The sequence below is a fragment of the Haliotis rufescens genome, unplaced genomic scaffold (assembly GCF_023055435.1).
Source record: "Haliotis rufescens isolate VD_foot unplaced genomic scaffold, xgHalRufe1.0.p SCAF_51, whole genome shotgun sequence".
Classification (NCBI taxonomy): domain Eukaryota; kingdom Metazoa; phylum Mollusca; class Gastropoda; order Lepetellida; family Haliotidae; genus Haliotis; species Haliotis rufescens.
In genome coordinates, this window is record NW_025964235.1 from 1102148 (window position 1) to 1119347 (window position 17200).

Below are 17200 nucleotides of genomic sequence, written 5' to 3' on the forward strand. Positions count from 1 at the left end.
CCACACTTGTTGTCCACTGTGAAGGAATTCATCACTGCTTGTCTCACGTCTCATCTTGACACTGATGCAACCCACACTTGTTGTCCACTGTGAAGGAATTCATCACTGCTTGTCTCACGTCTCATCTTGACTCTGATGCAACCCACACTTGTTGTCCACTGTGAAGGAATTCATCACTGCTTGTCTCACGTCTCATCTTGACTCTGATGCAACCCACACTTGCATGCTATTTTTAAACACACAGACACACACACACTCATACACACACACCCTCACAGACACAGAAAGAAACAATCAAACACACAGACATAAACCCACACACTCACAGACACACACACAAACATACAGACACACACTCAAACACACATGCAGACACACACTCAAACACACATGCAGACACACACTCAAACACACTCACAGACACACACTCAAACACACATGCAGACACACACTCAAACACACATGCAGACACACACTCAAACACACTCACAGACACACACTCAAACACACATGCAGACACACACTCAAACACACATGCAGACACACACTCAAACACACATACAGACACACACTCAAACACACATGCAGACACATACAGCATGCTAAGCTGTACAGAGTTTGTATATTTTCACTTACATATGTCTCTGCACATTTATCATGTTTATGAAGCCTGCAGTGTGACAGGAAGAACATAATTCTTCAGCCTTCTTCAGGCAATGATTTACCGAAAATTCATGATAGCTTATTTGTTTTATTCAAAAACAGGTTTTGTTACTGCCTTAGGGCGTTTTGTGTGGGAGGCGTTGTCAGAGAAAAGTTCATGGAAAGTTGTACATGCAGATAATGATTGCATGTAATACACTTCATCTCAATAGTCATTCTCTTCACTCATGGCATGACTCAATGATTTACTTTGATGTCTGACTGATCAGTTTACATACTGTGTTCTCAATACTTTAATCCTGTGTTCCTGTGTTTTCAATACTTTACATACTGTGTTCTCAATACTTTACATCCTGTGTTTTCAATACTTTACATCCTGTCTTTTCAATACTTTACATCCTGTGTTCTCAATACTTTACATCCTGTTCTCAATACTTTACATCCTGTTCTCAATACTTTACATCCTGTGTTCTCAATACTTTACATCCTGTGTGCCTGTTTTCTGAATACTTTACATCCTGTTCTCAATACTTTACATCCTATGTTCTCAATACTTTACATCCTGTGTTCTCAATACTTTACATCCTGTGTTCTCAATACTTTACGTCCTGTGTACCTGTGTTCTCAATACTTTACATCCTGTGTTCTCAATACTTTACATCCTATGTTCTCAATACTTTACATCCTGTGTTCTCAATACTTTACATCCTGTGTTCTCAATACTTTACATCCTGTGTTCTCAATACTTTACATCCTGTGTACCTGTGTTCTCAATACTTTACATCCTGTGTTCTCAATACTTTACATCCTGTGTTCTCAATACTTTACATCCTGTGTTCTCAATACTTTACATCCTGTGTTCTCAATACTTTACATCCTATGTTCTCAATACTTTACATCCTGTGTTCTCAATACTTTACATCCTGTGTTCTCAATACTTTACATTACTGTGTTCTCAATACTTTACATTACTGTGTTCTCAATACTTTACATCCTGTGTTCTCAATACTTTACATTCTGTGTTCCTGTGTTCTCAATACTTTACATGCTTTACACCCGACCTGTGAAGATCCAGGGTAGAATTTTGTCTGATCCAGACTTGATTATGTACTACCACCGTCATATAGCTGGAATATTGCTGATTGCAGCATTAAACAACAAACAAACAAATAAATAAACTTTACACCCAAGAGATAGGGTACCCTTTCTAAAAAGGAACCATCCACCATTACACGTGATAGTGTTACATGAATCAATGCTTGTGTTCTCAGTTGACCTCATCACTGTTTGCATGGATGAGCTCCATGGAGGCATGACCTGAAATGGGTGACCTGGAATTGATACCTCTTGGGGTGGTTGACCTGGTATGAATCATGTCCTGAAATGGATGACCGGTGGTGACCTTTGGTTCCTGTGAAATGTACTCTGATATTCAAATCTTTTGTTTTACTTACAAAGGTAGTCTTGTTGTATGATGACAAAACTTCCTCACTCTCTTCAGACACTTGCTCATTCATAGCATTGACCTTGTATTTCTTTGAAACCATACAAGTTACCATGGTGATGCCATATTGTGACTAAGACAAGACATCCAAGGGTTCTACAGATATGACCACATTGTTTAGCCGTGGGAGCTTTTCTTGGAAAACATGTAAATGTAAACTGGACAGATCTATGTTTCTGTCAGTATCAGTTTCAGGATGCAGTGCCCGGCAGCGAAATCATCCCTGATGGAACTCAGCTGTTGTTGAGAATGTCACTCCATGATAACTATCGCTGACTTGGTTGATGCAATGTCATCGTATCCCAATTGTGTGGATCCATGCTGATGAAATCAATCACTGGATTGTCTGGTCCAGGCTCGATTATTTACAGACCACCGTCATACAGCTGGAATATTGCTAAGTGTGGCGTTAAACAACAAACAAACAGAAAATGTAATGTCCATGTGTAAATGGTAGGCATATATGACTCATAAGTATGTTGATGCATCAATAATATTCTCATTGGATACACCGTATGCGATACGCGATGTACACTTGCCTGTATCGATTCATATTTTAATATGTTTCACACGTAGAACATTTCAAACAGCAGTGGAAAGACTTTGGTGGCAAAATGGGTCCTTCCAACATTTTAATAAACAATTGTATGCTCATTGATTTATGCTATATCTCATGACATCTTGTGCAATGTACATAGATTTAACCTGACATTATGTTCCCTTCAGACAAAATTGCCATGTTTTAAGTATTGTGAACAGACTGCCGTGATACGTATTACGTATACGTATTGTCTGTGGAGAGTGGTATTGTAACATCCAATAGCATTGTGTTGTCCTGCCTAATCCCCTCATGCTAGCTCATAATAGGAGGACTGTTAAAAGCGGCGTTAAACCAAACTCACTCACTCACTCACTCATGATAGAAGGTGTATTGGTAAATTGACACCTTGACATCGTACCTTAGTCAATGTTAATCATGAAGTTGGATTAGTGTAACACTATCGTCAGCATCAGGCTGTTTGTGTGAATGTTTCCTCAATGAATATACAAGCTGAAATGGTGCAAAACAAGGAATGGCTGCTGATAAGACGTCGTAGAGATCCCAGCTTCTTGTGATGGACACAAGTTGATGTTGCCTATAAGACAGTACACGTAAGTGTCCGAGTGTTGTCTGTTGTTTACGACACACTCGGCAAAATTCTAACTACAGTAAACTACACTTATAACAAACTCAAAAGGACAACTAATTTTAATTTGTTATAACCGTAATTCGTTATAAGCATTTATACAACATCTATACAGCATTAATAGGCAGGACTAAGAAATAGTTTGTTACATCCGTCAGTTCATTATAAGCGTGTTCGTTAATAACTTAGTTTACTGTACATGACGGCAGTCTGTAAATCAACATACAGTCAAGTCCCGTTTATCCGACATCGATGGTTGCATATGATTGTGTCGGATTAACGAGTATGTCGGATAAACGAAATTTAGTAGAATCAACGTTGGTGATCACAAATCGGACAACTACACGATAGAGAAGGATTCAAACACGTTATAAAAAATATAAAATATATATTCATATTGTTATGTTAAATTGTTGGCGGAATATGTTTTCTAATCATTCAACCTCTAAAGTTTAACACAAAACAACTGTTACGGACTGTTTGACAGATTCAAAATACTTGAAAAAGCATAGTCTGGAATGGAAGTACGCTGATCACTGTGTCGGATTAACGAGACTGATTAATGAGTGATTTCGGTATTTCGTTGCAAATTAGGTGTGTCGGAGTCGGAGTGCGAGACTGTCGGATTAACGGGTCTAAATAGCACTGATTTAATCGGTTCCCATCATTAGTGTCGGATAAAGCAGATTGTCGGATTAACGAGTGTCGGATTAACGAGACTTTACTGTATCTGGACCAGACAATCCAGAGCACCGATCTCCACTATTGGGATACGATGACATGCATCAACCAAGTGAGCAAGCCTGACTACCCGACCGTGGTCCTGTTCTGAAGACCAATTCTTACGCTTATCTTCATGAGGAGCAGAAAGTGACAAGTTACTCATTCAGTGCTGATGAAGGCTCACCCATCTTGAGGTTTTTCCCATTTTGAGGTTTTTCCCATTTTGAGGTTTTTCCCATTTTGAGGTTTTTCCCATTTTGAGGTTTTTCCCATTTTGAGGTTTTTTGTTTGTTACTTGATAAATGTCAATCAGCGTTAGAAATTGGCACTAGTCCTGTGGTCCTTGCCAAACTGGCCAATAGTTAAGGTATCGCAAGGACGAGTAGAAATTTGCCATTTTTAAGGGTTTTGCTATGTGTTATCATTGTGGGGACTAAGAATGTTAGTTTCTACTCCTGAATATTGATCTTAATGTCTTTTGAGGATATCAGGTGCTGTTCCTGTTCATTCATACACAGAATCTATTACTCGTGTTTATTCGGTAGGAAGGTATGTAGCAATGCTGTCGGAACTTGAAACATTTTACAGCCGGGATATTTCTTGACATGACATTACTAACCCTTCTTAATGTCGATGTTGTACAGGTCATCACAGGTCACGTAGTTCAGAAAGATGATGGGCAGTGGAAAACAGGGATTTCATGAAATATCAAGGATATTTTTAATTTCTGACCATGTGGTTCTTTATAGTCTTATACACATAATTAAGCTTCAGAAGAGTTGTATTGTGTAGTTTGTGTATTGTGTTGTACAACACTGCTATAACTGTAGGCATTTTTTGTGTATTGTACTGTTGACATTAAGGTAGAGATTCAAGGGTGGAGTTTGTGAATATCTTGTAATATACTGTATTATATATCTGGAAATTTGGCGTAGAAGACTGTTTACTGGTGATAAGCATGCATGTATCATGGACTAAGGTCAAGGTCAGGCTGTTGGACAATGGACACACACATGTAATAATACCTCCGATAACCTGAATGATTACACGGCCACTGCAGGGTGATAATACCCGTATCACCTACTGGAGAGCACAGTTCACCGACTTGTGTGTCTGACAACAACCAAGATTTGGTAGGGATATAAGACAGTGAGGTAGCCTGGACATTAACATGGGATCATCAAACCAGAGATTGGAGTTCTGTTGTGAGGTTCTCTCTGAGCATTACCGAGAGAATAATGGTTGAATATTTCTGAAAGGGGAGTAAAACATCCCCACCCACTCATTGAATGAACCTGGGGCATGAAGTGATGTCTGTTCTTTGGGTGTTATTACATATCACGTTCCTTGAGTCAAGATATGCATCAAATACCTAATTTGCCACAGTGTTTGATATTGTCCCATTTCTGCATGTAACTCCCCATGTCCCATGTGGCTGGGACCGCCCTGTGGTCTAGTGAATAGAGTGTCTGCCCTCCCCATGTCCCATGTGGCTGGGACCGCCCTGTGGTCTAGTGGATAGAGTGTCTGCCCTCCCCATGTCCCATGTGGCTGGGACCGCCCTGTGGTCTAGTGGATAGAGTGTCTGCCCTCCCCATGTCCCATGTGACTGGGACCACCCTGTGGTCTAGTGAATAGAGTGTCTGCCCTCCCCATGTCCCATGTGACTGGGACCACCCTGTGGTCTAGTGGATAGAGTGTCTGCCCTCCCCATGTCCCATGTGGCTGGGACCACCCTGTGGTCTAGTGAATAGAGTGTCTGCCCTCCCCATGTCCCATGTGGCTGGGACCGCCCTGTGGTCTAGTGAATAGAGTGTCTGCCCTCCCCATGTCCCATGTGGTTGGGACCGCCCTGTGGTCTAGTGAATAGAGTGTCTGCCCTCCCCATGTCCCATGTGGTTGGGACCACCCTGTGGTCTAGTGGATAGAGTGTCTGCCCTCCGCATGTCCCATGTGGCTGGGACCACCACGTGGTCTAGTGGATAGAGTGTCTGCCCTCCCCATGTCCCATGTGGCTGGGACCGCCCTGTGGTCTAGTGGATAGAGTGTCTGCCCTCCGCATGTCCCATGTGGCTGGGACCACCACGTGGTCTAGTGGATAGAATGTCTGCCCTCCCCATGTCCCATGTGGCTGGGACCGCCCTGTGGTCTAGTGGATAGAATGTCTGCCCTCTCCATGTGGCTGGGACCGCCCTGTGGTCTAGTGGATAGAGTGTCTGCCCTCCCCATGTCCCATATGGTTGGGACCACCACGTGGTCTAGTGGATAGAATGTCTGCCCTCCCCATGTCCCATGTGGCTGGGACCGCCCTGTGGTCTAGTGGATAGAATGTCTGCCCTCTCCATGTGGCTGGGACCGCCCTGTGGTCTAGTGGATAGAGTGTCTGCCCTCCCCATGTCCCATATGGTTGGGACCCCCACGTGGTCTAGTGGATAGAGTGTCTGCCCAGAGAGCGGAAGGACAGTTGTTAAATCTCTACTACAGGCAGCAACACGCACATACGCACACATGCTACTTCATCAACTGGATAAGTCCAATGCCTGGTTTACTGTGCCATCACATGCAGTGAGGGGGGTTAGCCGTGGTGAGGGGGGTAAGCTGTGGTGAGGGGGGTAAGCCGTGGTGAGGGGGGTAAGCCGTGGTGAGGGGAGTAAGCCGTGGTGAGGGGGGTAAGCCGTGGTGAGGGAGGTAAGCCATGGTGATGGGGGTAAGCTGTGGTGAGGGGGGTAAGCCGTGGTGAGGGGGGTAAGCCGTGGTGAGGGGGGTAAGCCGTGGTGAGGGGGGTAAGCCGTGGTGAGGGGGGTAAGCCGTGGTGATGGGGGGTAAGCCGTGGTGAGGGAGGTAAGCCGTGGTGAGGGGGGTAAGCCATGGTGAGGGGGTAAGCGGTGGTGAGGGGGGTAAGCCGTGGTGAGGGGGGTAAGCCGTGGTGAGGGGGGGGGTAAGCTGTGGTGAGGTAACTCTGGCCTCAGCACGTTCCATGTAAAAGGTAATTGCCAACGTCCTAAATTTTATTTTTTTAGAAGCTGTACATAATAAAAACATGAATACATACATGGGTTAGGTGTAAAGTGTATCATATCGTCAGATGAAAATTTGCGATGCACTGATACATCTGTGACACCTCACGCACTCACTACGAGTTGAGGACTGATATTACCTGGATATTACCGAGTATAGGACTGATATTACTTGGATATAACCGTGTTGAGGGCTAATATTACTTGGATATAACCGTGTTGAGGACTGATAATTCTTGGATATAACCGATTTGAGGACTAATATTATATAGATATTACCGATTTGAGGACTTATGTTACCTCGATATAACCGTGTTGAGGACTAATATTACTTGGATTTAGCCATGTTGAAGACTGATATCACATGGATATTACTGATTTGAGGACTAATATTACTTGGATTTAGCCATGTTGAGGACTGATGTCACATGGATATTACTGATTTGAGGACTAATATTACTTGGATTTAGCCAAGTTGAAGACTGATATCACATGGATGTTACAGATTTGAGGACTAATATTACTTGGATTTAGCCATGTTGAGGACTGATGTCACATGGATATCACTGATTTGAGGACTAATATTACTTGGATTTAGCCATGATGAGGACTGATATCACATGGATATTACTGATTTGAGGACTAATATTACTTGGATGTAGCCAAGTCCAGGACTGATATCACATGGATATTACTGATTTGAGGACTGATATTACATGGATTTAGCCATGTTGAAGACTGATATAACTTGGATATTACCGATTTGAGGACTAATATTACTTGGATTTAGCCAAGTTGAGGACTGATATCACATGGATATTACTGATTTGAGGACTGATATTACTTGGATTTAGCCAAGTTGAGGACTGATATCACATGGATATAACTGATTTGAGGACTGATATTACTTGGATTTAGCCATGTTGAAGACTGATATAACTTGGATATTACCGATTGAGGACTAATATTACTTGGATTTAGCCAAGTTGAGGACTGATATCACATGGATATTACTGATTTGAGGACAGATATTACTTGGATTTAGCCATGTTGAAGACTGATATAACTTGGATATTACCGATTGAGGACTAATATTACTTGGATTTAGCCAAGTTGAGGACTGATATCACATGGATATTACTGATTTGAGGACAGATATTACTTGGATTTAGCCATGTTGAAGACTGATATCACATGGATAATACTGATTTGAGGACAGATATTACTTGGATGTAGCCAAGTCCAGGACTGATATCACATGGATATTACTGATTTGAGGACAGATATTACTTGGATTTAGCCATGTTGAAGACTGATATAACTTGGATATTACCGATTGAGGACTAATATTACTTGGATTTAGCCAAGTTGAGGACTGATATCACATGGATATTACTGATTTGAGGACAGATATTACTTGGATTTAGCCATGTTGAAGACTGATAGAACTTGGATATTACCGATTGAGGACTAATATTACTTGGATTTAGCCAAGTTGAGGACTGATATCACATGGATATTACTGATTTGAGGACTGATATCACATGGATATTACTGATTTGATTTGAGTCCTGGCTGAGTGTCTGTCCTCGTCCGACTCTGACAGCTGACTCATCGATGGAGGCTGTAGGAGTATATTGAACTGGCTTGCTTATTGTGTGACTGTGAATTACAATGAATTCAGGTCAAATGCTTGAACTGAATCATATCCTCATATTGTTAGTTCTCATGTCAAGGCCCATAATGGACGAGGGGCTTCTTTGGTCCAGCGTTGACTCACTCTGGAGTTATGTAATATTCAGCCTTAGAAAATTAATTTAATTTTTTTTCAGTACTTAAACCTTATTTCACTAGTCTTCAGAGTAGCTAGTAGCTAGTCTTGCTGGAACAAGAGAAACATGCTTACATGTTGTTTTATTTAGTTCCAATTTGTAGCAAGATTGAAGCATTGAGAACTGGTTCAGTATTGTTGCCCCCTTTGGATTTTCACTTTTCCTCAGCACAATTTAGTAGTCTCAGTGTAGCGGATCCTGTGAAGATTCCAGATCAGAATTGGTCTTCAGCAACCCATGCTTGTCTTAAGAAGCAACTGAGGGGATCGGGTGGTCAGGCTCGCTGACTTGGTTTATGGATATGATGGTATTCCCAGTTGCATAGATTGATGCTCATGATGTCAAACACTGGATTGTCTGGTCCAGACTTTTGATTATTTACAGCCCACCCTCATATGGCTGAGTGCAACACTATGTTTTATAAAAAGAAAAAAACCAGTGGACTAGCGCATACAAATTCAAAACATGTCAGAATGAAATGTTCAAAAGTGTTTGTGTGCATCGTTCCGACACGTATTTGGTAGGCAAGGCTTGGAACCCATGATAGCATATTACTATTTATTATTATTGTTGTTGTTATTTTTATGATATATGTGGTGTTTTGAAGCCTGTGAAGTATTGACAGTGTCATTTCCTTTTTTAGTAACTAACCAATGGAAATATTCATAATGAATATAGATTTATACGTATGTTTTATACAAACACACTTCAGGAAGATAAATACTTATATTTCCAAATGTGTTTATTGTGAGTGAGTTCTCTTGCATGTTAGTTTTACTTGGGACTAAACAGAACACCTGGTGCTGAAGTGACCCACATCGCCCACATGCTCTTTCATTTCAAGTGTATTAATTAAGCTGTTGGTAATTTTAGGATGTCCGCCTTAGCGAGAGTTGAATACCCCAAATACAGACCAGGGGACAGCCTCAAACATGTTCTGCTCCGTGAAGTCGTTTAATGGTATTCATCCACTGTGGCTATTACTGGACCCTGATAATGAGAGTGTATGCAGATTACACGGCTAAAACCTACACTACTGGAGACGATACTGGGAATACACACTGGCTAGATGTGATGTATGTGTCTCAGACTGATATAAAATCATGATTTACCCCGACTGTGGGATGCAAGGTGGCTGATGAGTTATTATATGTTAGCATCTTTTCTCATGGCTGCTTGCTCAAGGACAGGGTGAACACAACACAAACTACAGGAATATGGACATTCTGGAAAAAAATGACTCATCTGACTCATGCTATAATTGCTGAAGTCATCTTAGACTAACTTAATTTTGAGGTCATTGTGACATTGCAATTATTATTTCCGTCATTGATTATGGAGGAAATGCCGGGGGTGGTACACAAACTTGATGAATTCTGTTATTCAATGGCTACGACCGACCCTTTATAGTGATTGGTCTACTGCATGTAAGGAAGGTTTATTTCATAGCAAATGTTGACATTGTGTAGGTAATATCCAGTGTGTGCAACATTGTAGTTTATTAGCTGCCTTACAAGACTGGTGTCAGATGTAGCCCATATCCATCCAGCTGTTGTGAGTGTAAAGACTGGGACTAGAGTCTGGACAGGTGTGCTTGGCAAGTGCCCTGTATTGTGCCACAAGTTTCATACACATTGAAGTAGCACTATAAACCTCCAGTTGTGATAGATGTGTAGTCATGTGAACACTAGACAATATACAACCCACACAGAGCCTCACTAGTTTTCTGATAGATGTGTAGTCATGTGAACACTAGACAATATACAACCCACACAGAGCCTCACTAGTTTTCTGATAGATGTGTAGTCATGTGAACACTAGACAATATACAACCCAAACAGGGCCTCACTATGTCTCCTGATCTTTGTGAATGGAACGTGAAGGGATCGAAGCCATTAGCTTTTGTAGCCACCACCGTGTCCAGGCAAGCGGTCAGTCTCAAAGGAAAAGTGGGCTCCCTGACCGATCTTGTTCCTGGGGGTTTACGTAGAGTCATGTTGAAGGGCACTCGATGAGTTTCTTTCACAAATATTAGGGGACATAATTGTTTCTTCCATGGTATGGCGATGTACACAGGATACATGGATGTTTGTGTAAAATTCGCCCCAATACCCTCAAATGAAATGAACAATAGAATCATGTTTAGATTATTATGCAAATTGTGTTAATGTATTTAGTTTGTCCTCAGTAATTTTCAGATGGTTCTACTTTCCAGAGACCATAAATGTGCATTGTTTTAGAAGTTTATTTTGTGAAGGGGTTTTGAAAAGCATCTGTTTTTATGAAATTCTCCAGAGTTCCATGTGAGAGCAGTGGTGTGTGGACTTGGAGATATATTGTCTCAGCTGTTCATCATAACAACCTATTAAGAAGCCTTCACAGAATCTGTATTGATTAAGTAATGTAGGAGTTATTTGTAATTAGAAGCCGCCGCTGCGATGAGTTTAGTCACACTCAGGATGAAGAGATAATCAATTACGTTGATCGAGCAGCACACCATGTCGCCACACAACAACTAACTGTAGCAACTACAGAGAGAGTGTGGATTTGTCATTGGCCTTAACGAGTACTTGCCTTTGAATTTAGCCTGACACATTTAACCTGTATATCCAAAGGGAAGGCATTGGCCTCTTTGAAGATGGTATATAACATCCCAGAAGTCAAATACTGTGTGTTTTATTTGTGTATCATTGTAATGTATTTGGGTGTATGTGTCATTCTGTAGTAGTGAGTATGGTTTTACGCCGCTTTTAGAAATATTCCAGCAATATCACAGTGGGAGACACCAGAATTGGCTTCACACATTGTATCCATGTGGGGAATCGAACCTGGGTCTTTGTCGTGATGAGCGAACGCTTTAACCACTAGGCTACCCCACTGCCCCTGTTATTCTGTAGTAGATTTGAAAGCTGCTAATTTCATGTTTGAACTGATAACATTAGAATAAAGTTTGGAATTTGAAAACCTCTAACTTGAAAATTCAAAGGGTTTACCCTGCCAAATATACTCATTATACAAGAGTATGCAAATTTGTTTTGGTTCTACATATATGACCATTTCAGAAATTAGGTTATACAAGATGTGATTTAGTTCTACATATATGACTGTTTGAAAAATATATAATTAGGTCTTTAGGTGTCTCAATTGCAGCAGATAAGTATTGACAGTCAATTTGTCTGATGTTTGCAGCTGGATGTGAATCACCCACTAGATGAACAAGGACCATTCGATGCCATCCTACACAAGTTGGCAGACCTGCAGGCCCACGCTGATGCAGGATACACCGTGGCACAGCAGCAGCTGGCCAATGTCAAGGTGAGACACGCAGTAGGTCATACACCAGGCCACGTGATTGTGCCACTGTCAACCACTGGCTTGCCTGACCCACACTCCATTATTTATAGGCTTTTGTTTTGTTTGTGTGTTGTTTAATGCCACACTCAGCAATATTACATCTATATGACGGTGCTCTGTAAACAATCGAGTCTGGACCAGACAATCCAGTGATTGACATATGATGACATGCATCAACCAAGTCAGCGATCCTGAGCAGTTGATCCTGTTAGTCGCCTACTTACAACAAGCATAATCGCCTAATTTACAGGCAAGAGGAATCAGCAGAGATAGGACTTAAATAATGCTGTCTGTGCATAACCACATCCACACATACGTCATACAACCACACTGACAGTGACATTTTACATGTCACAATTTTATTGTGGAAGTACAGATTTCATAAATGTTACTGCTCACGACTATGTGTTTTTAAGGATCCGGGTTTCTATGTTCCTGTCGTAATAACTAAATGTTTTGTCTGCATCTTATTTAAGAGATCATCTGGTCTGACTGACGAATGAATGGACAGATGAATGCACCGTTAAAAAACCCAAACAAATGAATGAAAGTAACAGCGTTCGAAAGTTGTTTCTTCTCTTTGTGGTGATTGATTCACCACAGTAGACATCCTGGACCCCGCTCCACACAGCGATCTTAGCGCTAATTTAAGACTATTGTAAGCCTATGCTGAAGTATGGGAGTTACGATCATCTTGGCGCTAAGATCTCTTTGTACAAGTGGGCCCTGGACCTCACTTCACACAGCGATCATAGTGCCAAGGTGATCGTAACTCCCATATTATAACAATAACTTATGACAGTCATAGCTCTACGATCACTTTGTAAAAAGTGGGCCCTGGACCTCACTCCACACAGCGATCATAGTGCCAAGGTGATCGTAACTCCCATATTATAACAATAACTTATGACAGTCATAGCTCTACGATCACTTTGTAAAAAGTGGGCCCTGGACCTCACTCCACACAGCGATCATAGTGCCAAGGTGATCGTAACTCCCATATTATAACAATAACTTATGACAGTCATAGCTCTACGATCGCTTTGTACAAGTGGGCCCTGGACCTCACTCCACACAGCGATCATAGTGCCAAGGTGATCGTAACTCCCATATTATAACAATAACTTATGACAGTCATAGCTCTACGATCACTTTGTACAAGTGGGCCCTGGACCTCACTCCACACAGCGATCATAGTGCCAAGGTGATCGTAACTCCCATATTATAACAATAACTTATGACAGTCATAGCTCTACGATCACTTTGTACAAGTGGGCCCTGGACCTCACTCCACACAGCGATCATAGTGCCAAGGTGATCGTAACTCCCATATTATAACAATAACTTATGACAGTCATAGCTCTACGATCACTTTGTACAAGTGGGCCCTGGACCTCACTCCACACAGCGATCATAGTGCCAAGGTGATCGTAACTCCCATATTATAACAATAACTTATGACAGTCATAGCTCTACGATCACTTTGTACAAGTGGGCCCTGGACCTCACTCCACACAGCGATCATAGTGCCAAGGTGATCGTAACTCCCATATTATAACAATAACTTATGACAGTCATAGCTCTACGATCACTTTGTACAAGTGGGCCCTGGACCTCACTCCACACAGCGATCATAGTGCCAAGGTGATCGTAACTCCCATATTATAACAATAACTTATGACAGTCATAGCTCTACGATCACTTTGTACAAGTGGGCCCTGGACCTCACTCCACACAGCGATCATAGTGCCAAGGTGATCGTAACTCCCATATTATAACAATAACTTATGACAGTCATAGCTCTACGATCACTTTGTACAAGTGGGCCCTGGACCTCACTCCACACAGCGATCATAGTGCCAAGGTGATCGTAACTCCCATATTATAACAATAACTTATGACAGTCATAGCTCTACGATCACTTTGTACAAGTGGGCCCTGGACCTCACTCCACACAGCGATCATAGTGCCAAGGTGATCGTAACTCCCATATTATAACAATAACTTATGACAGTCATAGCTCTACGATCACTTTGTAAAAAGTGGGTCCCAGTTGGTAACAACAAGCTTCCGGAGCATATCTTGAAAACCGTACAATATTTCTTGCCTTGCACACAACCGGACATGTCAGTGGCGGGTGATATGAATATTTCATGCTTGTTTGATGAGGCACACTACATGCTGGTGGAGTATTATACATGGCTGTGGAGATAGAAAATGGTGTTTACAATACGTGTTTGTTCAATCTGATGTGCATGCAGGGTGTGCAGAATGTGTTCAAACATGTGGAGGCTGTACAGATTTGAACAAATCAAAAAACTAATATTAGAATTTCTTTCCAATGGAGAAATAATGATAAATGCCACTTTCTATTTGTGCAATGCCCTGCCTGTCAGATGGTGGTGGGTGGGGTGATTTAGGGGGGTTACCGCCCGTATATAATACCTCCCCAACCCTTATAGAAATAGAGACTTCATGAGGTCCATTCCTGGTTCTATCCACCCGACATGTTATATTGTCCATAGAAACAGGTATTAACTGAAATAAAAAGTATATATTTGCTTATTATTTAATAAACAAAAAACAAAGACACATAAAAACATTCAAACATTTTAATGAACAAACAACATTTGTCATAGTATGTTAACGTTAATCAGTTCAGAGGTGAAAAAAACTATTACTTGTTTTAAAAACTAGATTTTCTGTACATTTTTACAGTACCGGTAGGAATACGAATATTCCTAAGGTGTGTGATACGTACATGATAACCTTTCTGCTGTAAGGTGTATCCTACACACATACAACCCTCCATAAGGTGTGTGATACGTACATGATAACATTCTATAAGGTGTGTGATACATACATGATAACATTCTATAAGGTGTGTGATACATACATGATAACTTGTATGCTGTAAGGTGTGATACATACATGATAACCTGTCTACTGTAAGGTGTGTCCTACACACATACAACCCGCCATAAGGTGTGTGATACATACATGATAACTTGTATGCTGTAAGGCGTGATACATACATGATAACTTGTATGCTGTAAGGTGTGATACATACATGATAACCTGTCTACTGTAAGGTGTGTCCTACACACATACAACCCGCCATAAGGTGTGTGATACATACATGATAACTTGTATGCTGTAAGGCGTGATACATACCTGATAACTTGTATGCTGTAAGGTGTGATACATACATGATAACCTGTCTACTGTAAGGTGTGTCCTACACACATACAACCCGCCATAAGGTGTGTGATACATACATGATAACTTGTATGCTGTAAGGCGTGATACATACATGATAACTTGTATGGTGTAAGGTGTGATACATACATGATAACCTGTCTACTGTAAGGTGTGTCCTACACACATACAACCCGCCATAAGGTGTGTGATACATACATGATAACCTGTCTGCTGTAAGGTGTGATACGTTCATGATAACCTGTCTGCTGTAAGGTGTATTCTACACACATACAACCCTCCATAAGGTGTGTGATACATACATGATAACCTGTCTGCTGTAAGGTGTGTCCTACACACATACAACCCTCCATAAGGTGTGTGATACATACATGATAACTTGTATGGTGTAAGGTGTGATACGTTCATGATAACCTGTCTGCTGTAAGGTGTATCCTACACACATACAACCCTCCATAAGGTGTGTGATACGTACATGATAACCTGTCTGCTGTAAGGTGTGATACATACATGATAACCTGTCTGCTGTAAGGTGTATCCTACACACATACAACCCTCCATAAGGTGTGTGATACATACATGATAACTTGTATGCTGTAAGGTGTGATACGTTCATGATAACCTGTCTGCTGTAAGGTGTGTCCTACACACATACAACCCGCCATAAGGTGTGTGATACATACATGATAACCTGTATGCTGTAAGGTGTGATACGTTCATGATAACCTGTCTGCTGTAAGGTGTATCCTACACACATACAACCCACCATAAGGTGTGTGATACGTACATGATAACCTGTATGCTGTAAGGTGTATCCTACACACATACAACCCACCATAAGGTGTGTGATACGTACATGATAACCTGTATGCTGTAAGGTGTATCCTACACACATACAACCCACCATAAGGTGTGTGATACGTACATGATAACCTGTATGCTGTAAGGTGTGATACATACATGATAACCTGTCTGCTGTAAGGTGTATCCTACACACATACAACCCTCAATAAGGTGTGTGATACATACATGATAACTTGTATGCTGTAAGGTGTGATACGTACATGATAACCTTTCTGCTGTAAGGTGTGATACATACATGATAACCTGTCTGCTGTAAGGTGTGATACATACATGATAACCTGTCTGCTGTAAGGTGTATCCTACACACATACAACCCTCCATAAGGTGTGTGATACGTACATGATAACTTGTATGCTGTAAGGTGTGATACGTACATGATAACTTGTATGCTGTAAGGTGTGATACGTTCATGATAACCTGTCTGCTGTAAGGTGTGTCCTACACACATACAACCCTCCATAAGGTGTGTGATACGTACATGATAACCTGTCTGCTGTAAGGTGTGTCCTACACACATACAACCCTCCATAAGGTGTGTGATACGTACATGATAACCTGTCTGCTGTAAGGTGTGTGATACGTACATGATAACCTGTCTGCTGTAAGGTTGGTTGGTTGGTTTGTTGTTTAACGCCGCACTCGGCAATATTCCAGCAATATGATGACGGTCTGTAAATAATCGAGTCTGGACCAGACAATCCAGTGATCTGCCTACATCCTCCTGTATAAACCTGCTGACGCTCTGCCTACATCCTCCTGTGTAAAACTACTGACGCTCTACCTACATCCTCCTGTATAAACCTGCTGACTCTCTGCCTACATCCTTCTGTATAAACC

The 17200-nt window shown here is 41.4% G+C and overlaps 1 protein-coding gene across 1 annotated transcript in view; it reads left to right on the forward strand.

Moving 5' to 3' along the window:
* LOC124140664 (inositol-tetrakisphosphate 1-kinase-like) overlaps positions 1-17200 on the forward strand; it is a 55189-nt gene that overhangs the window by 16095 nt on the left and 21894 nt on the right. Inside the window, exon 3 of the mRNA XM_046508349.2 lies at positions 12116-12241. Within this exon, the coding sequence (XP_046364305.1) occupies positions 12116-12241 (126 nt within the window). The remainder of the gene's footprint in view (positions 1-12115; positions 12242-17200) is intronic.